The sequence below is a fragment of the Mus musculus genome, chromosome 8, assembly GCF_000001635.26.
Source record: "Mus musculus strain C57BL/6J chromosome 8, GRCm38.p6 C57BL/6J".
NCBI lineage: Eukaryota > Metazoa > Chordata > Mammalia > Rodentia > Muridae > Mus > Mus musculus.
The window spans coordinates 35,776,289-35,799,421 of record NC_000074.6 but is presented as its reverse complement, the minus strand read 5'-3'; the positions used below and the strand labels follow the sequence as shown (position 1 = coordinate 35,799,421).

The window sequence follows — 23,133 nt, the reverse complement described above, 5'->3', positions numbered from 1 at the left end:
CTCTGCATATTTCTGAAGGAGAACTATGCTACCTTCTCATCGGTTCCATCTTTGCAGTCCACATCATGGTCACATATCCACTCTGCCAACACACATTCTCCACTCTTCGGGCACTTCATCTCTCCTTCTGGGCACTGTAGGGACCAGGCGACAGGGCAGCCTTCCTCATCTGAATGGTCCAGGCAGTCTCGGTCCCCATCACAACGCAGAGAAGAAGATATGCATTGGCCATTCTCACATTGAAATTCAGGGGAGCTGCATTTTTCATGGACTGAGAAAGGTAACACTTTGGGTAAAGGCTCAGGCAACTCTGAGGCAACCCAGTAGTAAGAAAATCACTTCAGGGACTCTCCTGAGTTCTGATATCACCGTGGGGACTAGGCTCATCAGGCAGTGAAAGAAAACTCGAATTAAAAGTTACTCTAACTAGGACTTGCTATTAATGTACCAAGTTCCATCTTGGTCCTAGAAAATACGGTCTGAGGGACAAGGATGGGAGAACTTACACACAGACCTTGCACAGGCAGAGCGAAGGCCCTCCTCACCAAGCTTCATGCATCAACAATAAAAGAAATCCTCTCCCATCGTCCAAAATGTTCTATAACTTATGTCATGTCATTGGACTCAATGCCTATAGACAGGTGTTTGATTTAGCCTCAGAGAGGAATGTAAATAGGTCTCCAAGGTACTTTCCATCTAGAAGTCACCTTCCTTTGAGTATCTCATTCCTCCCAATGGTCGAATGGTACAGCTGCCATCGACTACACGGCTCATTACACAACCAAACCTGCCTGAGTCCCACCCAGCTCTTCCCACTTTAATCCCCACAAGTTTCTTCTTGACAGCAGTCTCCCAAAGTGGCATAGGTCTTTGAATCATGACATTAGAAAGAGAAATCAAGACTGTGGCCCATAACATTAAAAGGAAAAGTAACAAGACCCCCAAGTGAGATGGCCCAGCAGGTGAAAAGGCCCGAAACCAAATGTAAAACATTCAGGAAAGTAGTTAGCTTGACAAAAAAGTAATTTTGCAAAATAGACTAGATTTTTCCCCTAGTGGAAATATTTTTGTGATGGAAAGAGGAGAGTATGGTAGGACACTCAAGATGCCTCTAGCTCCAACCCTTTACCATCAAACTCTCATGGTAAATACAGCACTGTGTGTGTGTGTGTGTGTGTGTGTGTGTGTGTGTGTGTAGTGTATACAGTGTGTATAGTGTATGTGTATGTAGTATGTGTGAGTATGTGTGTGTATATGTATAGTGTGTTTTATGTGTGTGTAGTGTATGTGTATGGGTATATGGGTGTAGTGTGTGTATAGTGTGTATGTGTATAGTGTATGTAGTGTGTGTAGTATAGGGGTGTGTGTAGTATGTGTTATGTGTATCTATGTGTTATTCATATAATATGTGTAGTATGTGTGTGTAGTGTGTGTAGTATGGGGGTGTGTATAGTATGTGTTATGTGTATAATGTGTGTAGTATGTGTGTAGTGAGTGTAGTATATGTAATATGTGTAGTATGTGTAGTGTGTGTGTATAATGTGTATATGTATATTAAATGTGTGTGTAGTGTGTATAGTGTGCATATGTATTGTGAATTTGTGTGTAGTGTGTGTTATATGTGTGTAGAGTGTATGTGTATAGTGTTTTTGTATATGGGTATGTGTGCGTAGTTTTTGTGTAAATGTGTGTAGTGTATAGAGTATGTATGTGTGTAGTATGTGCTTGTTTAGTGTGTGTTATATGTGTGTTTGAATAGTGTGTGTATGGGTGTGTGTGTAGTATGTACATATATGTGTGTAGTGGTGTGTATAGTGTGTGTAGTGTGTGTTTCTGTACTATGTGTGTTATATGTGTATGTAGTATGTGTTTGTGTGGTATGTGTATATAGTATGTGTGTATGTGTGCATGTGTGCATGTGTGTGTGTGTGTGTGTTTTCCCAGCTGGGATAAACAGGTGACATAAATATGCCTTTTGTGCTAACTCTCACTCTCTTATCTGGCATCCTGTTACGGTCTACTTAGAACTATAACTTTCACATTTTCATACTCTTGGTGATTTTACTATTGCAGTAACTTCAAAGCAGTGAAAGTGCTGTCATGTGTTCCCAGAACAAGACAGAGCTGGAGCAGGCATGGTGGCATACACCTTTGACCCAGGCATTTTGAAGGCTGAGGTCTGGGGATCTATGTGAGTGCAAGGCCATCTGGTTTTTGGAGCATGTTCCAGACCAGCCAGGGCTACATAGTGAACTCTGTCTCAAAACAAAAAGTAATCACTACCACCACCCTACAAAGGCTGTGGTAAGTCTTATGAAGCAAATGGTTATATTAGATATGTACCCCAGGCTACATAGTGAAAATCTGTCTCAAACACAAACACACACACACACACACACACACACACACACACACACACACACACACACACACACAGAGGCTGTAGTAGGTCTTATTAAGCAAATTATCATATTATATAGGATCATTAATAAGTCAACAGTATAAAAGCATCTTTATTAATGTTACAAAAACAGTGCAGTGATGTATTTATTGGTGGAGTGATAAGGGTGCCGTGATCACAGCTTTGAAGTAACTAATTTATTTATTTATTTTTGTCCTCAGGAACAATGGTTCAGTACCTGCTCAATGGAAATGTTTAGGTTATCATTTAGAGAACTGTTGTAGAACATAATTTTCAAAAAGAAGATGAATCAACTATAAGACAGTTGGAAGTATTCCCACAGGCCAGACATCCTGGGTTAGCATGCGGGGTGGCACATCTCTTTAGTCCAAAAGGCAGAGAGAGGCAGGTGAACCTGTGTTAAATCCAGGTCAGCCAGGACTACACAGTGAAACTCAGAATCGCACACACACACACACACACACACACACACACACACACACACACATACACACACACACACACTCACACACACACACTCACACACACACACACACACACTCACACACACACACACACACACACACTCACATGCTTGCATGTATATACACGCATCTTGGGAGGCTCATGGAACTTACAGCATCCTTGTTCATCTCTTCTGTCCAAACAGTCTGGCTTCCCATCACATCTCCAACTCTTAGGGATACAGCGGGTCTTGTTGTCACAGTGCATCGAGCAGTCATCAGCGGGTCTCCAGCAGTCCAGCTCATCAGATCCATCAGAGCAATGCTGAGCCCCATCACAGTGATATCTCTCCTCTATGCACCTGCTTCCATCCAGACACTGGAAGACCCCTAAAATGGAAAAGGCCCAAGACTCAAATTGGTCAGGAGGAAGATTTTAAATGAGATGAACTCATGTGTTCCGGAGTCTGAGGGTTCAACAAAGTGCATCCCACGTATCTGAGTTTTAATGTCTAGAAGATACACAAGGCAGCTTAATAACCTGCTCGGGTCAATTATGTTATTAACCTGAACTAAGTCATTTAAATAATTGCTTTGACAACTTGCTAAATGATTACCAACTCATAAGTGGTAATGTAGGTCACTCTATGGACCAGCCGATAAGTAGGCAAATATTGAAACACTTGGCAAATATTGAAACACATAGCAAATTTAAGGAAGCAAGCAGGCAACACACATAGACAAATGGATGAAGTGTGTCCTTAGGGGATGGATATTCCAACAGATAATGACATGCAGACTTGTCCAGAGGAAGTTGGGAGGTCAGATTTAAAAACATACTCTGGGAATTCCTATCATGGGCCTGAAGATGACCCTGGCAAAAGGCCAGACATAGGGATTACCAACCTGGTTGATGGCAGATCTGGGAGCAGTTCTTTTCATCCGAGCCATCCTGACAGTCAGCCTCACCATTGCAGAGGGATTCCCTGGGAATGCAGCCCTTCCCATCCTGGCAGGGGACAGAGGACCGGGCACAGAGAACAGGAGGAAGGGAAGGGGTAGTGGGCACTGGTTCCTTAAGCCCAGGATCTAGAGCAAACAATATCACTTCAGCAAACCAATCCAGGAGGGCGCAGCAATAGGATACATTCCCACTGTCCCCTCTCTCAGAAAACCATGTCAACGCAGAACATCCGCATGGCTCTACCTTATGAGAACTGGGGAAAGCTCCAAGTCTTTTTTTTTTATTACGTATTTTCCTCAATTACATTCCCAATGCTATCCCAAAAGTCCCCCCCTCCCCCCCTCCCCTACCCACCCATTCCCATTTTTTGGCCCTGGCGTTCCCCTGTACTGGGGCATATAAAGTTTGCCTGTCCAATGGACATCTCTTTCCAGTGATGGCCGACTAGGCCATCTTTTGATACATATGCAGCTAGAGTCAAGAGCTCCAGGGTACTGGTTAGTTCATAATGTTGCACCTACAGGGTTGCAGATCTCTTTAGCTCCTTGGATACTTTCTCTAGCTCCTCCATTGGGGGCCCTATGATCCATCCAGTAGTTGACTGTGAGCATACACTTCTGTGTTTGCTAGGCCCTGGCCTAGTCTCACAAGAGACAGCTATATCAAGGTCCTTGCAAAAAACCCTTGCTATTGTATGCAATGGTGTCATCGTTTGGAGGCTAATTATGGGATGGATCCCTGGATATGGCAGTCTCTAGATGGTCCATCCTTTTGTCTCAGCTCCAAACTTTGTCTCTGTAACTCCTTCCATGGGTGATTGTTTCCAATTCTAAGAAGGAGCAAAGTGTCCACACTTTGGTCTTCGTTCTTCTTCAGTTTCATGTGTTTCGCAAATTGTACCTTATATCTCGCTATACTAAGTTTCTGGGCTAATATCCACTTATCAGTGAGTACATATCATTTGAGTTCTTTTGTGATTGTGTTACCTCACTCAGGATGATGCCCTCCAGGTCCAACCATTTGCCTAGGAATTTCATAAATTCATTCTTTTTAATAGCTGAGTAGTACTCCATTGTGTAAATGTACCACATTTTTTGCATCCATTCCTCTGTTGAGGGGCATCTGGCAAGCACTTCACCAACTGAGCCATCTCCCTATGCTCTCCATATAACCTTTTTAAAAATATTTATTCATTTATTTATTTATTTATTTAAAACTTTAGATTTTATTCCCCTCCTGGTTTACCCTCTGACTGTTCCATATTCCATACCTCCTCCCTGCCCCCCCCCCCGTCTCCATCAGGATCTCCCCACACCTAGAATAGCAAAAACAACATTTAACAATAAAAGAATGGCTGAGGGAATCACCATCCTTGACCTCAAGCTTTACCATAGAGCAATAGTGATAAAAAAAAAAGTGCACAGTTTTGGTACAATCAACCGGTATGAACAAAGCAACTGCTCTTACTTGGAGTTGTCCTATCAGTGTACATCTGGGTTCTTGTGAGTACATTCTATAACAGAAACGCAGCAATGATACCACACAGTACAATGTTTCTCAGGATGTGTCCCTACCATTATATAATGTACTATAGTCCTTCTGGTTCCCCAGGCATGGGATGAGAGCCAGCGTAAACTAGGCGCTCACTTGTTGAGATGCATAAATTACACCACCACAAGTTATATTTGCCAGCAGCTATGTGTTAGCAATCAAAATAGGACTTAAGGCAGGAAGATTAACTCTCTCTGTATAATCTCAAGAATAAATCCTCAAACCTGATGCTTTACTCCTCAAATCAATATAAAGCAGCCAGTGAGCCAAAAGTTCTGTGTGTCACCGAGAAGAGGAGAGAGACTGGATACGGGGAGGAAATGGATCCATCCCTCTGGTGTCCACGGTTCCCTGAGATGCCCAGCTGTTTCTACAGAGGAAGGTTTTGAAACCTGGTGTAGAAACTCATTGTTTTCTCCTTCACAACCTAAGACTGGATGTGTTTGGTCTTGTCAAAGGATTATGTGAAAAGATGATATATAAACCTGTTCACCTTGACCCAACTCCAACAAATGGAAGAGTGCTACTTTCCCTGGGACATGGGGAACACTTCAGTCCGAAAACTTAGAATCCAAAAAGCTTCAAAATATTAAACTTTCTGAGTCCAACATGATGTCACAAAGGAAAACTTGATACCCGACTTCCCGTGTCACGTCCCACTTCAGAGGCAGGCACACTAAGACTACTGTAGGAAATAACCTTCAGCTTGTGTGCATAAAATATGTACGGATTATAACAAATTTCACACTTGAGTTTCATCCATCGGAGATTTCACTATGCATCTTAAAAAGACTCCAAAGCCTAAAATAGAGGTCCAAGACTTGAAACACTCTGGGTCCTAAATATTTTGGGTAAAGGAAATTCAGCCTGTATTCAGCCTTAGAGGTTCATCACAGAAAAAGTCCCCTACACAATGTCACTGCTATGTGTCTTATGAAAGAATGGTTTGGCAAATCAGTTCAGGAACAGTTTAGAACTAATTATGTTCATACCCAGACTGAGCCTTGAATACATTAACATGAAAGAGCTTTCCCCCAAAGGACCGTGGTAGGTAGACCTCTCTGAGAACTGCAAAGACTTACGGTCATTATAACTGGCTAATTCTCTTAGCAACTTTGAAATATGTGTTCAGTTACTAAACTCCCATAATATGAACAAGTTAGGGAGGGGAATGGCTGGGCTGAGGAGAAGATAGTGGTAATATAAACAACAGGGTACCCAGGATTTTTACCCTAAAGAACGTGGAGGATGGTCCCACAAGGAAAGACTCACCTGACACTTCCTGGTTTTCTGCCAAGATGATCATTTTCTTTATGTGTGGCTCCTTCAGAGTGGAGAAGGGCTCCAGTGTCTTCCTGTTCCACAACACAAGAGCTGCCTTGTCTGCGGTCACCAGGTAAGGCGCATGGGCGACCATAACCACATCGCTCCAGGATGTGTTCAACGAGCATGTTCGGTTTTTTAATATACTAAGACTGTGCAACCCTATGGGGAGAACCAAGGTTGGTCTGTGACCTAGAGCAAGGTGGAATGTGATGGAGGTCCAAAGACCCAAAACTCCAAGGAAGTACATTCCCCTCTTGAAAGAGTCACAGAATAGTGTTATAGGTTAAAAGTAACTAATGAGTGTCTTAAGCTCCTGGACAATGGGGATTTTAGTTCTGAAATGCAGGAAAAGAAGCTATGAATTCACTGTTTCAATATGTCCTGTGTTTGGCTAGTTTTGTTTTGTTTATCAACCTGACACAAGCCAGACTCATCTGAAAAAAGGGAACTTTAATTGAAAAAAATCCCTAAATTAGATTGGCCCATAGGCAAGCGTGTGGGGTATTTTCTTGATTAATGACTGATGTGGGAGGTCCCAGATCGTTGTGGGTGTTACCATCCCTGGGCAGGCAGTCCTAGGTTATATAGGTGTGGAAAGCTTTTGGGGTCTGCTTGGCAGGAATTTGATATTGGCCAAGGATAAGGAAGTAAATTCTGGCACGAAACTGACATCAGGACATGATAAGGAAGTAAGTTCGGTAAGAGTCTAACTTTAGGCTGTAATAGGAAGTAAGTTCAGGCAGGAATTTTAATCTTAGGGTGGAACAAAAGAAGTAGGCTTCAGGCAAGGTTTTGGCCTTGGGGCTCAGGTATTTTGGTCATTCTGACAAGTCCTTGGAAACAATTGTCACAGGAGTAATCATGGGACTTTGCTTACTGCCTTGCTAGTTCGTTATTGTACTGCTCACCCTTAGTACTTGCATGTAATTAGAATGGTATAAAAGCAAATTGGGAAAAATTAAACCTGCCTTCAGTCTCAGAGTTGACTGGGGTCATGCTACAATGTTGTCTAATTGTCTTTTTTTCTTTTTAATCCTCACTCCTGCGCTGGCAAACCTGTTGACTGAGCAGGCTTAGTCACTTAGGGAAACAAACTTAAAAAGCCAGGAGGAGTAAGCCAGTAAACAGCTCTCTTTCGTGGCTTCTGATGTAGTCCCCTGCCCTCTGTGTTTCTGCGCCTGACTTCTCTTCCTTCATGATGGACCATACGTTGGAAGAAGACCTGTTCTTCCCCAAATTGCTTTCGGTCCTGGTGTTTTATCACAGCAATAGAAAAGGGTCGTGACTAAACTACGTGACTACCAGCATGTTACCTACAGGCCTCAAGGTAGCTGTTAGATAAACGGCTCACACCTGATACCAATATCTAACCACAGCCCTGGCACCTCCTTTGCAAAGAAAATTTGCTTCTGTTGTTTCTAGCTGTGAAAAGGAAAACACATTTAAAGCAAGCTTTTGGAAAAACAACCATGTGTCTCTTTTTGAAGCTCTTAAGTCTATTATTTCTGAAAGTGTTCCAAGTTTTTAAATTCCTAAACCAGAGGGTTAGGTAAGAGATGGGTTGGAAGTGCCTTGCATTAGCTGTCAAATTTCAAGTCAAAGTCTTTGTTTAAGCAGTGCTTAAAGTAGGACAGCCAGAAGAAAGGTTTTGAACATTCTCGATACAAAATAACAGTGCATGCTTGAGGTGACGAATACACTAATTACTATAATTTGCTCGTTCTACATTATATACGGGTGTCAAATATCATAATTCAACCCGCGTGTATGTGCAACCATTTTGTTTCCGTCAAAAATTTAAAACAAAAATTTCCACCATAGCCCAAAACACAAAAATAAATGTAAAGTTAAAAGAAATGCTTAGAAAGAAGCATGATGCTAAAATGAAGAGTTGGCATGTGTCTTCAGGTCGACCCCTCCCCCACTTCCCCAGGACTGTATTGTATGTTGTACAGTACTTACCAACCCCTTTTGTGGTCCAGAGGATGCTAGCAGACCCGAGGTCCAAAGCCATCCGAGTGTCTGCTGCCCAGGTGCCTCTCCAAACTTCCTGTCTGTTTTTGCCATCCAGGGTCATGCGCTGTAGAGGCGTCCCACTCTCCACCCAGTACAGCATCCTTCTGGGCCAATCAAGGAGCAGCTGCAGAATAATGTTTTGAGTACTGTAGAGAGTGAACGACTCAGCGCCAGGCATTCTCGTCTTCTGAATAGTACCTCTGTTACACGGTACCCAGAACAGGTTCCCCGTGGGTATGTCGACATTTGCTGAACAGACTGTAGGAGGAACAGAGGCCACGTTGGAAAAGGCTTCTAGATATATTCACGTACTGGCCATAACGGGTCAAGGGGAGAAGGAGACGGGCCTCCTCGAGCAGACACTTCTTTGTATCATGAGCCTCCTACTGCCTAGTCTGGATTCAGCAGCTTGTCACTTGAGCGCCACTGGTCCTCACAGCCACCTGGAAAGATCTACTGCATCCAGAAGGAGGTGGCCAAGTGGCCTGCCTTTGCACACAGGCCTGTAACTTCAGAGTTACATTCATCCTTCTCACGGGTCAATATGCAAATCTATCAATTATACTTCAAGGGGCTCGAGCTGAAATTGCTTTAGGGAAGGTAGGACAAGTAACATCACTTCAGATAGCATGGAAAGTCACCAAGAGAGAAGACCCAGGATGAGAAGGACGGAGCTCATAAAAATCATGGGTATTTTGATGGTTTGAATGAAAATGCCACCCCCACCAAATATGGTCCACTGCCATTTTATATGGATAACCTTTCAGGGAATATAGCTAATAAGTCATACATTCTATTAGGCGATTTTCGTGCTACAATATCAAATAGCCACCGAGCATGGTGGTTTCTCTTTGGCCTTTCATACAAAGTTTGTGATCCTTTAGTTTTTACTTTAGAAAAGTGATAGCTTAGTAGGTATAGCTGCTTGCCACCAAGTCCTAGGACCTGAGTTCAATCCCTGGAACCCACATGGTGGAAACAGAGAATTGATTGCCAAAGGTTGTCCTCTGACCTACTCACACGCATGTGGCCCATGGGCACATGAACACCAACACACATGCACATGCATGTATACACACACACACACACACACACACACACACACACACATACACCACAAAATAAAATAAATGCAAAGAAAGAATTGTTAAGAGTACTGATTCCACTTACATGTGAAATTAAACTCTAAATACCTAAGAAGTCTAAGAATCATTGTCTAGTACTTCTAATGCATTACCGAGGTCATCAAAGCCATGTTTTATGACACCTGGTAACCTAATCCCCCTGTGGCTTCTCCACTTCCCCTTTGTATCACTTTTCTATTGAAACAAAAGGATAAAAGTCAAGACTGTAACAACTCTACCAGATACAGTCAACCTTAGCTTTTAAAAAATAGTCATAGACTGTGTACTGTTCATCTTTGTATCAGTCAGCTTTATTAGAAGCGTATGTCAGGTAATATACACACAGCCTATTTTTCCTATTCTGTTAGTCACTCTTTGGTTTTGCTTTTGTTTTTTTTAACCTTTGATATCTGAGGTGGGATAAAGGATTTATTCTGGTCCCTGACTTCAATCTACAGACATTTGTCTCCAAGGCTTCCGAGCCTGTATGTGGTTAGGCAGGACACCATGGCAGTATGCATATAGTGGAACAAAGTGGTCACATTGTCCAGAAAGTTGGTGGGGAAAAGGCAAGCTGTCCTTTCACAGGCATGACCCCAGCAGCCTGCTTCCCCCCATGCCAAGCTCTGCCTTCTCATAGCCCATTCATTTCTGAATTCCTCACTGGATTAATCTACTGATGAAGTTAGCATTCTAATGATTAGATCTCAGTGATGCTGCCAGGAAACCAAGTCTTCATTCTGCATATGACGGTGGGGGTTCATTTCCTATCCAAACTGTAACGTGCAGAGAGGCAATTGTCAAGCACTTTGAAGCACAGACGCTGGACATGATGATGAGAAATTGATGTTGCTACTCAGGGGGAGAGGGAGGGGCGTCATAGGGAAGCTGGTGCACACGGGCTTAGTCTCCTTTATGGTGGGAGTTTTTTTGTTTTTTGTTTTTTGTTTTTGTTTTTGTTTTTACTAGATCAAAGCCTCTCGTGGGAGGAACTTCTGTAAGATAATACTTCTGAATTCTCCCCATATCCATGAAGTCATTCTTGTCCAAGCTCAATGCTCTCTCTCCTTTGGCAAGCTCTGCAGTTTTCAGAGAACTCTCATTCTTATAATGAACTATGGATTTAACCTTGGCCCTTTGCAGATTCAAGGTCGAAACGAAAGCCTACTTGCCAGGTTCATAGAACGTTCTTTGAACAATGTCACATTGGTTCTTAAAGAAATGTTACTCTGATGCCCTCTCATTTTTTAATTAAAAAAATAAATAGAAATTAACTGGATTTTTCAACCTCAGTTTTTAACTTTAGCCTAAGAATACGGTGCCCAAAAGAAAATGGTGACATCAGGACACTGAGGGGTTGTAAGAAGGAGGCCACACCAAGCAGGTCTAGCTGGCAGGAGTGATGCTGTTGCTTTTGTTGTGTTTAACAACTGCTACAATTTGCCTCTTGAATATCCCCATAAGGTTTATGTGTTAATATCTTGATGCAAGCCTTTGGTGCTATTGGAGAACTGTGGAACTTTTAACAGATGAGGATCAGTGGAAGATAATCTGGTAGTTGGGAATATGTGTCCTCAGAGGGTCTGTGGACTTCTAGTCCCTTCCCCCTGCCCCCCCCCCCCCAGCTTTGACCATGAAGTGAACACTTTGGGTCCACAATTCCCCTCCTACCATTGGCGTCCAGTACTACCATCACAAGTCTAAAAGCAGCGGGTCAACCCAAATGGACTAAGAGACAAAGCTAACCCCCTGCCCCCCCCCGTATGTTCTTAAATAGTGTTTGCTCAGTGAGGATTTGCTTTTTACAAGTTGGTCACTTCGGACATTTATTATAGTTATGGAAAGTTATCGCCATTCCACAAAGCCAGCTCAGATGAAACCAGCAGTCCTTGATACAATAACAGCAACACAGAAGCCAATAAGTATGCCGAGCCATCGGGAAGAAGGTAGCGCTTCCATCAAGCCGGAAGACGTCTGTGATCAGGCACACCCCCCCCCCCCCCCCCCCGCCCCGACAGCTGTTAGATGCGGTCATGGTTAGTTTGTCGTGAATGTTTTCTGACTGGGGCATTAGAAGCTGCTGTTCGATCGCCATTGTACTTAACTTGCAGTCTTCTGGGTATCCTGCCCATCCCCGAGAAAAGTATCAAAGGCGCTTCTCACAGCGAGGCAGAGTGCACAGGTACAGGGGTTTGGGGTTTTTGTTTGTTTGTTTTGTTTGTTTGTTTGTTTGGTTGGTTTTGTTTTTTTGTTTTTTTTTTCTTTTCTCTTTTATTAGATATTTTATTTACACTTCAAATGTTACCCCCTTTCTGGATTTCCTCTCCGAACCCCCTCCCATCCCCTGCCCCTCCCCCTGCTCACCAACCCACCCACTCCTGCTTCCTTCTCATTGGTTTGGATGTGCATTTTTCTAATGAGTTGGGTTTTGTTGTTGTTGCTGCTGCTGTGTTTTCATTGATTGGTTGGTAGTATTTTTTTTTAAAGAGTTTTTAATTTTTAGTCTTTTTATATGATGAAGTACAGATGGCAAACACTTTCATTCTGCAACCTGTCTTCATTCTGGTGGTAGTTTCCTTTACTATGTAGAGGCTTTGTAAATCCACACAATCTGAACTGCCAGTTCCTAGAACTCTTTCCTGTGCTATTGGGTTTCTTTCTTTCTTTCTTTCTTTCTTTCTTTCTTTCTTTCTTTCTTTCTTTCTTTCTTTCTTTCTTTCTTTCTTTCTTTCTTTCTTTCTTTCTTTCTTTCTTTCTTTCTTTCTTTCTTTCTTTCTTCCTTCCTTCCTTCCTTCCTTCCTTCCTTCCTTTCTTTCTTTCTTTCTTTCTTTCTCTCTCTTTCTCTCTCTTTCTTTCTTTCTTTTTTTTTTATTAGATATTTTCTTTATTTATATTTCAAATGCTATCCCAAAAGTTCCCTGTACCCTCCCCCCTCCCTGTTCCCCTACCCACCCACTCCCACTTCTTGGCCCTGGCGTTCCCCTGTACTAGGGCAAACAATATGAACTAACCAGTACCCCCAGAGCTCATGTCTCTAGCTGTATATGTAGCAAAAGATGACCTAGTCAGCCATCATTGGGAAGAGAGGCCCCTTGATCTTGCAAACTTTATATGCCCCAGTACAAGGGAATGCCAGGTACAGGTGCTTAGAAATCTAGTTACCCACGTGGCAGATCAAGTCTCTGTCCTGTGTAGCAGAGATGTTTGCTGCATTTAGACAAAGTACAGGGAACTTGAGGGCGAGGTGTGTGGCATTTATGAATGTGGGAAGGGAAAGTATACATTGCCATATTAAGAAAATATCTTGCTTTTCTTCTCCCAAATCTGCATTGCAAATTACTTTTAAATTAGAATATGAAAAATCTGCAATGCAAAATGGAAGATTAAAAGGTCCTTTTTCCCCCCTTCTATTTTTCCCCGACTTAAGGCCAGGAAAGCAAAACTTAAAAACCCTTGTGCCTCTATCCTCATGGCAGTGGTCATCCTGAGAACAAAGGATCAGTAAAAGATATCATATTCAGTTAGTCACATCTAGTCTTTGGCATGAAGGTATTTTCAGATTAGGGATAGATTTGCTCTTTTGGCCCTACACATTTTTGAATCAGAAAATAAAAGAAGAAAAGATGCCTGCCACAGCTCACCTGTTTGCTGGGTCCAAATCTCTTGCTTCTCTCCTGAATATCCAGCTGAGTAAACAAGATGTCCCTGGGCATTTGCCCAATAGATGAAGTTCCTTTTCCAATCAATGTCCAGTAAATACAGGTTCCCGGCATGCTCTTCAATTAGAGTTCTCTCTATAGCACGTCCCATAGAGCTGACTTTCAGCAAGTAGAGGCGTTTGCCAGAAGAAAATACGACTTTTAACTCTACAAAGAGAAAGGAGAGATTTGCTATTTCACGGTCTATCAGATGATTCCCACGTTGAGTAGCCATATCTCAAGCTCAGGCACCCACACAAATATCTTACATCCCTCTGCAGCATACATACATGAGCACCATAGCCTCTAAAGACACAGGTTATTTGGGCAAACGTCAGTGTTGCTTAGCTTTCCCAAAGCACTGGGTCTTTCTGGGTTTTGATGGAAGAGTCAGGCTGAACCTACAGGATGTTGCTCTCCTTGATTTAATAATGTCTTGATACTGGAGTATTCGTTTATTTGGCTGCTTAGTTTTCATTTTTGTTTGTTTTTCAAGACAGGGTTTCTCTGCATAGCCCTGGCTATCCTGGAACTTGCTCTGTAGACCAGGCTGGCTTCGAATTTAGAGATCTTCCTGCCTCTACTTTCTTCTGTGATGGGATTCAAGGTGTGTGCCACCACTGACCAGCTACTAGAGAATTTTTACTAATTTCTCTTATTTAAAGAAAAATTGAGTATGCTGGCTTCATTGCACGCTATATATAATGCTCAAAATTAAGTCTGAGTTGATTACTTGGCAACAACTGCTTATTCCGTCTTGGTTCCTTTCAACGCTATCTTTGTGAATTGTGTTTTTAAAAATAAGTTGGATCACAAACATATTTACATCGTTTATTCTTCTTAAAACTTTCATGTTCTAGTTTTGAAAGCCACATAGGTTGGGTAGAAATATTCAAGAGATTGAGTAGGCTTTAATATTTTGGAGATAAAGCAGCACCACGGGGAATTTGTGTTAGCAGTATTGGAGGAAAACAGTGTTCAAGAGAGACTTTGCTGAAAAATGAATTAAGGGGTTGGAGAGATGACTCAGCAGTTAAGAGCACTGATTGCTCTTCCAGAGGTCCTGAGTTCAAATTCCAGCAACCACATGGTGGCTCACAACCATCTGAAATGGGATCTGATGCCTTCTTCCCCTGTGTCTGAAGACAGCCACAGTGTACTCATATAAATAAATAAATAAATAAATAAATCTTTAAAAATAAAAAAAAAATGAAGTCAGGATATCTGATAGGGATCATAGAAGACATTTCTTCTTTGTGTGTGTGTGTGTGTGTGTGTGTGTGTGTGTGTGTGTGTGTGTATGATTTTGCATGTAAACCTGTAGAATATCACTTAGGCTTCAAAAGGGACAGAGTTAGTAAAATGACTTAGCAGGTAAAAGTGCCTGACAGGAAAGCCTGAGACCCTGGGTTCTGTCTCTGGAGGAAGAAAAGGTAGCTGGACAGAAGCAACTCCAAAAAAACTGTACCCTGATGAACATCTGTGCACAGTGGCACACATGTGTTCCTTGTCACAACTATAAGAAATGAAATTGAAAAAGAAAAGAGAATGAAATCAGGAGATGTGGTGCACACTGGTGATCACAGCCCCTGAGAAGCCAAGGCACAAAGATTGTGAGTTTGAGGCCAACGTGGGTCACCTAGTAAATTCGTAGCCAGCCAAGACTGTGTGTCGAGACCTGTTTCAAAAGGTCAAAAGTGTGTGTGTGTGTGTGTGTGTGTGTGATTATATCATATGCTAGAACATAGAGATGTAACATTAAAAATATTATTCTAAGTGAAATACAACAGAGTCACAGAACCCACAAACCCACAATTTCACCAAATGTGGTAGCTAGAATGGGCAAGTCACAGACAGACACTAGAATGATGGTTGACAGGAACTACAGGCAAAGAGAGTAGTATTGCTGCCTAAGATGTAAAGAATATCATTTGTGAAGAGGAAGAAATTCTGAGGTGCTCTTGGTGATAGTTGCACAAAAACACGAATGCTTCTCATGTCACCATACAATTAAAAGTGGCTCAATGGCTGGGCGTGGTGGCGCACGCCTTTAATCCCAGCACTTGGGAGGCAGAGGCATGCGGATTTCTGAGTTCAAGGCCAGCCTGGTCTATAAAGTGAGTTCCAGGACAGCCAGAGCTATACAGGGAAACCCTGTCTCGAAAAAAAAAAAAAAAACAACAACAACAAAAAAGTGGCTCAATGTTGTTTTTGTTAGGTCATTTTAGCACCATTTATTATAAAACTAAATTAAGGGGACGAGGAGCTGACTCCAGCCCTTGGGAGGCAGAGATGGGAAGAACTCTGTGATTTCCAGGCCAGCCTAGTTTATATAATGAGTTCCTTGCCATCCAGAGCCATCCAGTAAGAGCCAATCTCAAAACAATCAAATGAAAATAGAATCAAGGCGTGTCGACAACAAACTGGTCATCAGAGGAGCTTGCTGGACAAAAGTGATTGATTCAGAAGAGTCTGCCTTATTTCTAGGTTAACCTGGAGCAAGCCTTCTAGGACTGTACCCATCTTACCAGAAAACTTACCACTGCATGTACCAGAAGGTAGAAGAAACAGTCCCTCTGGACAGACACACTTGTACCCCTTGGGATGGATGGGGGACAGGAGGCATAGGTGACTGCAAGAACCTGGGACACATGCGGAGTGTCTGCCTGTTTAAACAGAAACAGTAGACATAGTTTTAGGTTCCCTGTGTAAATCCATCCAGAGCTCAGAACTGGAGAAGAGATAAGATGGTCTGACTTCAGAGGAATCCAAGTATACTGTCACCTTCTAGTGGGTGCGCTGACCTTTGAACTATGCTGACTGGCTGTCAGACAAGAATCTGTCTGTCTTGTGCTGGGGCCAACAAAGTTGAACCAAATGTACCTTCTCCCTTGAAGTTAATGCAAAATGAGGACTTCATTGGTTTACTAGGAGATGCCCTTTAAGAAGAAGAACAATATGAACCAACCAGATCCCCCAGAGCTCCCAGGAACTAAACCACCAACCAGAGAGTACACACGGAGGGACCCATGGCTCCAGCTGCATATGGAGCAGAGGATGGCCTTCTCTGGCATCAGTGGAAGGGGAGGCCTTTGGTTCTTTGGAGGCTCAATGCCCCAGCGTAGAGGAATTCTAGGGTGGTGATTCAGGAGTGGGTGGGTGGGAGGGTGGGGGAGCACCCTCATAGAAGCAGGGGGAGGGGATGGGATAGTGGGTTTGTGGAGAGGAAACCAGGAAGGGGGACAATATTTGAAATGTAAATAAATAAAATAACCAATACAAAATATATGAATAAATACATACAGAGAGAGAGAGAGAGAGAGAGAGGTCTGTATTCTCTACCATGATTAGTTTCTGAGCTACACTAGTGGTGATTCATGACTTTGATTCCTGCACTTGGGACACAGAGATGGGAGGCTCTGTGTGAGTTTGTAGCCAGCAAGTTCCAGGACTACACACAGAGACCCCATCTCAAAAAACTAAATAAACAAACAAGCAAACAAAAAAAAGACACATTAAACAGAAGCGTCTGAGTTGAATCTGACATACTGTCAGTGTTAGCAAATACTTTTAATTCCTCCCTTCTGATTTCTACCTAGAAGTGGGGACCAAACTTTGTTCCATTTTCACATCATAGCCCATACGTCAGTGAACAGGATTTGAACCCGCTGAGGACAGCTTGTTTTCTTTTTCTTAATTAATCTTTAAGGCTCACATATTTTATTACTTTTGGGGTATAAGTGTTTTGCTTGCATGTGTGCACGCAAACCATGTACCTGTCTGGTGCCCCCAAAGCCAGGAAAGGGCATTGGATCGCCTGGGATTGGAGTTATAGACAGTTGTGAGCCACAAATCAGGTGATGAGGATTGAACCTGGCTTCTCTGGAAGAGCAGCTAAGGCTCTTAACTGCTGAGCCAATGCTCCATCCTGGAGCTTATATTTTCAATACTCCAGACCCTAACAATCCAGCTGATATTTTAGCCAGGCACAGGGCACAGGGCTTGGAATGAGCTTCTCTGTGATGCTTTTGATCTGCTCAGCTTACTCAGAAATTCTATACAAGACTGGAAGGAGCAGGGACTAGAACACGTCCCTGCCTCAAAACAGCAAGTTTCAATCACAGGCTGAAGTCACATTTTGGGCGGTTCCCATCTCAGCCATCGAGAAGCAAGTGGCTCGCTTACTTTTGGGTTGCTGGGTCTTGTGGAGGACTGAGAAAGCAGAGATGGAGGCGTGGAGCAGCACCTCTCTCTCCTTCGGGCTGCTGGGTGAGGTACGAATCAGTTGAGTCTGATTTGCCCAGAAGAAAGCATTTTCAAATACAGCCAAGCCAACGGGGTGTTCGTCTTCGAAAAATACCCGAGGGAAGGTGTACCTCCCACTGCTGTCCACGTTCACTGTCTCTATGGACTAAAGGATTAGAGTCTCATGAGATAGAGGTAGCTTCAGCAAGTGTGACTGATGTCACCAGAGACTTCTGGATGCTGGTTAAACATCACTGGGATGTCAAGTCCATAGGGAGAAATTCATCTAGGATGGTAGAGGCCTCTGTTAAAGTCAGCACACTGAGTGGTCCTTGTTCAGATTTTGGTTACCATAGCATCTGCTCTACAGGGTTTCAATGCTATTCACTCTATTCTACGATTGCCTTAGAAGATAGGCATTTCTTGTATCCTCAGAGAGAGCAGTGAGCTCTAATCTCCGAGGATAATGCTCTCACAGGAGTATCCTAATTAGCCGAAAACACAGCTTAGGAAACGGGAGACTTGAGAATGTGACTCATCCGGCTATGAAATTCTGCTTTTAGTCACTATGTCATAACGACCTTTTTAGTTTGTCATTTCCCATATTGGGATATCGTAAACTGCATCATTAGGCCTTGGGAATCTTGAGTACAGAACTCTAAAGTGTCATGGATGTTTCTAGAAATCTTAAAAACATCTTGCATCATGGGTACAATATAAACCATGACCTTTATTCTTTTTTGCAAAAATTTAGCGCTGTTGGACTATAGAGTCTGTTAAAGTAACAACAACAACAGCACACCAAGTCTCCCAAGCTGTTGGTACAGTCTGCTCTACTCAAAGTATGTGCAGTTAAACCTGGCTCTTCTTGTTTTGCTCCGCAAGTTACTTCCTGGAGTTAATGGTAGACATAAGAGAAGAGTGTATATACCTGGCCATTATTCCTTCAGTCCTACATGCCTCATGGTATAGATCCAAATCAGGTGTTGAACAGTCTTGTCAAGTATTGTTTCCAACATATACATAGACATGAAAGACTACTTACAGTGTAACTCTATCTCCTGTGTCAGCAGAACTTCCACCCGTGAGCAGTATTTCTCCTGGCAAAAGAACTCCCATGCCTCTGGGCTTATCTACAGTACCTCTTTATAGCCACTGATCCAGTAGAGTCTGCCAGTCACGTGATCAAGTGTCAGTCCTAGGGGCTCCTCTGCGGTCACGACTGCTAGCATCTTCCTGTCCGAGCCATCCATTCCTGCAGTTTCAATAGTCTTTACCCCATTCTCACTTCGGTCTACCCAATACAGATACCTGTAAGCAGCAGGAATACACACAGTTTTTGAAAGAATGACCTCACTTGTGCATACACATTATTCTCAACAACGCCCTTAGTGCTCTCCTATGAGCGTTGTCTCTGTACTGCTACCAAAGCTGGAGAGCTCAGCTCCCATATTTGTCAAGCATGGAAAGATCTGGCCACATGAAATTTGGTCTAGGATGTCCAAATATGGATTTTTGTGGTGCAAAAGAAATCTAAAGGCTATGCTCTCCTCTTAGTGTCCAAAATGCCAAGGGATTTTTTTGCATACATCCCAAGAGATAAACTATACTACTTACCTTTTTGCAGGAAACACCACCAGCTCCTCGGGCACAAGATCCTTTTCCAAGATTTTGACATAGCCTCTACCGTCACTTAAGCCAGCACAGATGACTCTCCCAGAGCTGCTGGCCCAGTACAACTGTCCTGTGACCCAGTCCAGAGAAATACTGCTCACGGGTGGAAGTTCTGCTGACACAGGAGACAGAGTTACACTGTAAGTAGTCTTTCATGTCTATGTATATGTTGGAAACAATACTTGACAAGACTGTTCAACACCTGATTTGGATCTATACCATGAGGCATGTAGGACTGAAGGAATAATGGCCAGAGTTAGAACATAGAGTCTCCAACATGTAGGGATATATGGAAACGAGGAGAATCACAACTTAAGGAGAAGCATAAACATCGAAAGTGAGGGTATGTGGCCTCAGGTCAGACACTGGTCACCACAGATGTCTCTGGGAGTTGTGATGAGCTCTGTCTTGTCACTACGCCTACTGGGTCATGTCCCTTTTTACTATGCTGTCTGGTTAATCCCTGCCCTCACCTAGTGAGACAAATTTTGGCTAGTGCTCTCATCTTAAAGGGGTAGGTCAAAGGACTAGTGATGGAGAACACTCTCTGTGGCTTTAGGCTATACCCTAAGATTTGTATTCTTCTTAAAAAGCACTCTCGTATAACAAGCAATGCTCTGTGATGCTCTAACTGAACCATCCTACCATATGCACATATCATATCGGGATTTTATATGCTTCATAACAGGAAGTCATAAAAGCTTGCCCATATAGGTAGAGATATACATAGATATAGGTATATAGATTAGATATGGATACGGACCCTTCTTACAGTATGCTTAAGTAATCTTATAGATTGAATGTGGGGTATATCACAAAAGGCCAATAGGTTAAAAGCTTGGTCTCCACCCTATGACATTATTATTGGTGGGTAGTGAAAATCTTTAAGTGAGGGGTCTAGTGGAATGTTTTAAGGTCCTTGAAGGGAATTGAAGGATGGCAGTTTTGCCCTCTCTCCCTTTGTCATGGAGTAAGCAGCTCCCCCTCCACTTCCACCATGATATGCTACTAATTGACCCCCCCAAAATTTTGAACTCCCCAAATACTTTTCTCTTGTTTAAGGTTGGTAATCTCAGAAATTTTGTATCAGTAACCTAAGAAGCCTTAAAAAGTTAAATCTTAATACTCAAAAACAAACCTGGGTAGAGGTGAACAGAGTTTGGTTTCCCAAAGACAAACACATTCAAGACTTTATCCACCCAGAAGTACATGTTTCTGTCCAGGTCATAAGCAACAGAACTGGGCCTTGACTTTACAGGAATCAGCATCTCATGGCTGCCTGTTCTTCGGTCCAGGATTCTGAGCTCTTTATCTGTTGCTATAAGAATCTTAACATCATCATCTGCAGTGGAAGGAAAATAGTAGCATATTACTCTGACACTTTCTTGGGTGCCTTCCCCTTTAACTGAAGATGCTATTCTTTCTTCTATATCCAAGTCTGCTTATCCCTAAGGCATAGGCAGAGAATACTCTGAAGAGATCTACTGGGCCATCTTAGTCCTTCCTACCCCCAGGTTTCGGCACCTTAATGCTCATCTTTGAGACTTCATTGCCTTATTTGATTTCAGACTCAGCAGCTCCCATCTATACCGAACTCTAATCAGTACTTGTCACAGCACACCCACATGTGAGCGGCCCTGAGGCAAAGAAGCGCAGGCAAAGTTAAAACTCTATTGGTTGAGTCTCTTGAGCACCTATTTTTCACAGCCTACAGAGTAACTATGTTATTTTAAAGACACTCATTGTGGCTGGCACTCTGGTTAGGCAACACCTGTCACAATAGCATCTTCTTTGGAAAGAAAGAAATCGTCATGTCTAGTACTAGTCCTTAAAGTAAATAGCCTGTGTCACTTTTCTCTATAATTACTATTAAGAACAGAGCAGCAGCTGGGCTTGCTTTGCCTACAAAACTCACCTGTAACTCGACAGTCTGTGCCATTGTAGAGCTGATGACCTTGAATACAGCCACAGGAATAAGAGCCTGGTGTGTTATGACATAGCTGGCCACAGGGACCATATGGCAGAGAGCACTCATCTACATCTGATGACAGAGAGGAGTAAGTCAGAGATGACTCAGGAATTATAGCTCCAGTATCTTAGTGCATAAAAGTTACTGAGTCACCATGGAGTTCCCATTCTTGTGAATGGGAAGGAACTTCAGTATAGGGAGCCCTGCTGTTTGGGTGGCATAAATTACAATCTGTGTTAATCTAGCAATATTCTTGGGCTATACCATTTGCTAGTCACACCAAAGTCTATTCCAGAATGACAAGCCTTAGGGCCCAGAAAACAGTGATTCAAACTACAGCCATGCTAGTGTTGTTTTTAGTCATAAAAAGCAGAAACAACCCAAATACACCATTAATAGCTAAATAGGTAGAATGTGGTACAAACATATAGTAGAATTCTATTCAGCCTTTAGTAGGAAAGGAATGCTGACACATGGACCCTAGAGACATGTGGCACACTAAAGGGCAATGTGAGTTCACTATTTGTGCCATGGAATACTTCCTCTAAACAGATGGAAAAGATCAGGTTCATAGGCATAACACAGGTATGATTGCTTTACAAAGCCTGTGGTCACAAACTAAGCCTGGTGACACATAGCCATTAACTTATGACTTGGGAGATGGAAAACAGGAAAGTGAGGAGTTTGAGTTCTTCCTCAGCTACATAGCAAGATCATTTCTACGCTGCACCACATGAGACCATGTACAAACAAACAAACAGCAAAGAGAAATCAAATAGGACTCTCTACCAGATAAATGTCAAAGCTATGAGAGATTTATTGATTTGTAGTAGGAAGGTAAATGGTTCCTTTGGAACATTTCTTGGAAAATGTTGTTCTTCCTGAACCACACAGTCCTCGAGCATAACAGTAGTCTTCTACCCCAGGAGACTAACCAATACATGGCTACTGTCAAGTGCTTGGCCAGCTAAGCCCTGCCATGGATCAGAGCCCAAAAATGGTGCTACATCCCTACCTCGACCCTTCTGAGGGCCATGACCAGCTTCTAATGAACTTAATAAATTTAATAATGTAAAGTCTTGCTTTAATTTAAACAATAAAATGACTTAAATTCAATTACTGAAATTTATTAAAATGAAATTATATGTAATGAACTCCAAAGTAGGTTCATAACATCTCTTGATGAAGTCTTCATATAAAAACCATTGTAGAACATAATTTTAAAGTTCCTGCATAGCCTTCCCCGGTGGGTAGACCTACAGGTCCATCATGAAGAGAGTACTGAGCACACAGATGAGGCTCAGTGAAGACATTATTCTTGTATTACATTTTAAGCAAAATATATTGTTATAGTTAAGTGCTATAGTTTCCATCATACAATTTTCACTTTATTAATTATAATGAAGATGTGGATATTTTATTTACCCCTACTATTTCCATAATCCCATTTTACAAAAGAGAGAAACGAGACTTGAGGGTTGACTAGCCTGGGGAAGGCCAGCTAATAGGATCAAGCAAAGGCAAACATATTATGGGCTTTAAATTCAGAATCTGTCCAGACCTGGGTGAGGAGTCCTAGGCAGAGGCTGTGAAGTGACAAGGGTATTTCCTCAAGGACGGAACCCAAAAGTTCCACAAGATGCTCAATTTAGTACTTTGCCTTTGGTCAATAATTGACTTGCAAGCCTCACAAGCTGGAAT

General features: G+C 42.5%; 1 protein-coding gene across 3 annotated transcripts in view; it reads right to left on the bottom strand.

The window, feature by feature from the left end:
• The window catches only part of Gm19410 (predicted gene, 19410), a 52,762-nt gene that overhangs the window by 18,627 nt on the left and 11,002 nt on the right, over positions 1-23,133 (bottom strand). For all 3 annotated transcript variants that reach the window (XM_006509236.4, XM_006509234.4, NM_001370844.1), the window contains exons 7-18: positions 21,379-21,504; positions 20,602-20,805; positions 19,407-19,575; positions 18,932-19,100; positions 17,730-17,955; positions 16,085-16,210; positions 13,488-13,712; positions 8,669-8,980; positions 6,653-6,865; positions 3,772-3,954; positions 3,040-3,255; positions 33-271 (exon numbers count right to left, since the gene is read on the bottom strand). In XM_006509236.4, coding sequence (XP_006509299.1) covers positions 33-271; positions 3,040-3,255; positions 3,772-3,954; positions 6,653-6,865; positions 8,669-8,980; positions 13,488-13,712; positions 16,085-16,210; positions 17,730-17,955; positions 18,932-19,100; positions 19,407-19,575; positions 20,602-20,805; positions 21,379-21,504 — 2,408 coding nt within the window. The remainder of the gene's footprint in view (positions 1-32; positions 272-3,039; positions 3,256-3,771; positions 3,955-6,652; positions 6,866-8,668; positions 8,981-13,487; positions 13,713-16,084; positions 16,211-17,729; positions 17,956-18,931; positions 19,101-19,406; positions 19,576-20,601; positions 20,806-21,378; positions 21,505-23,133) is intronic.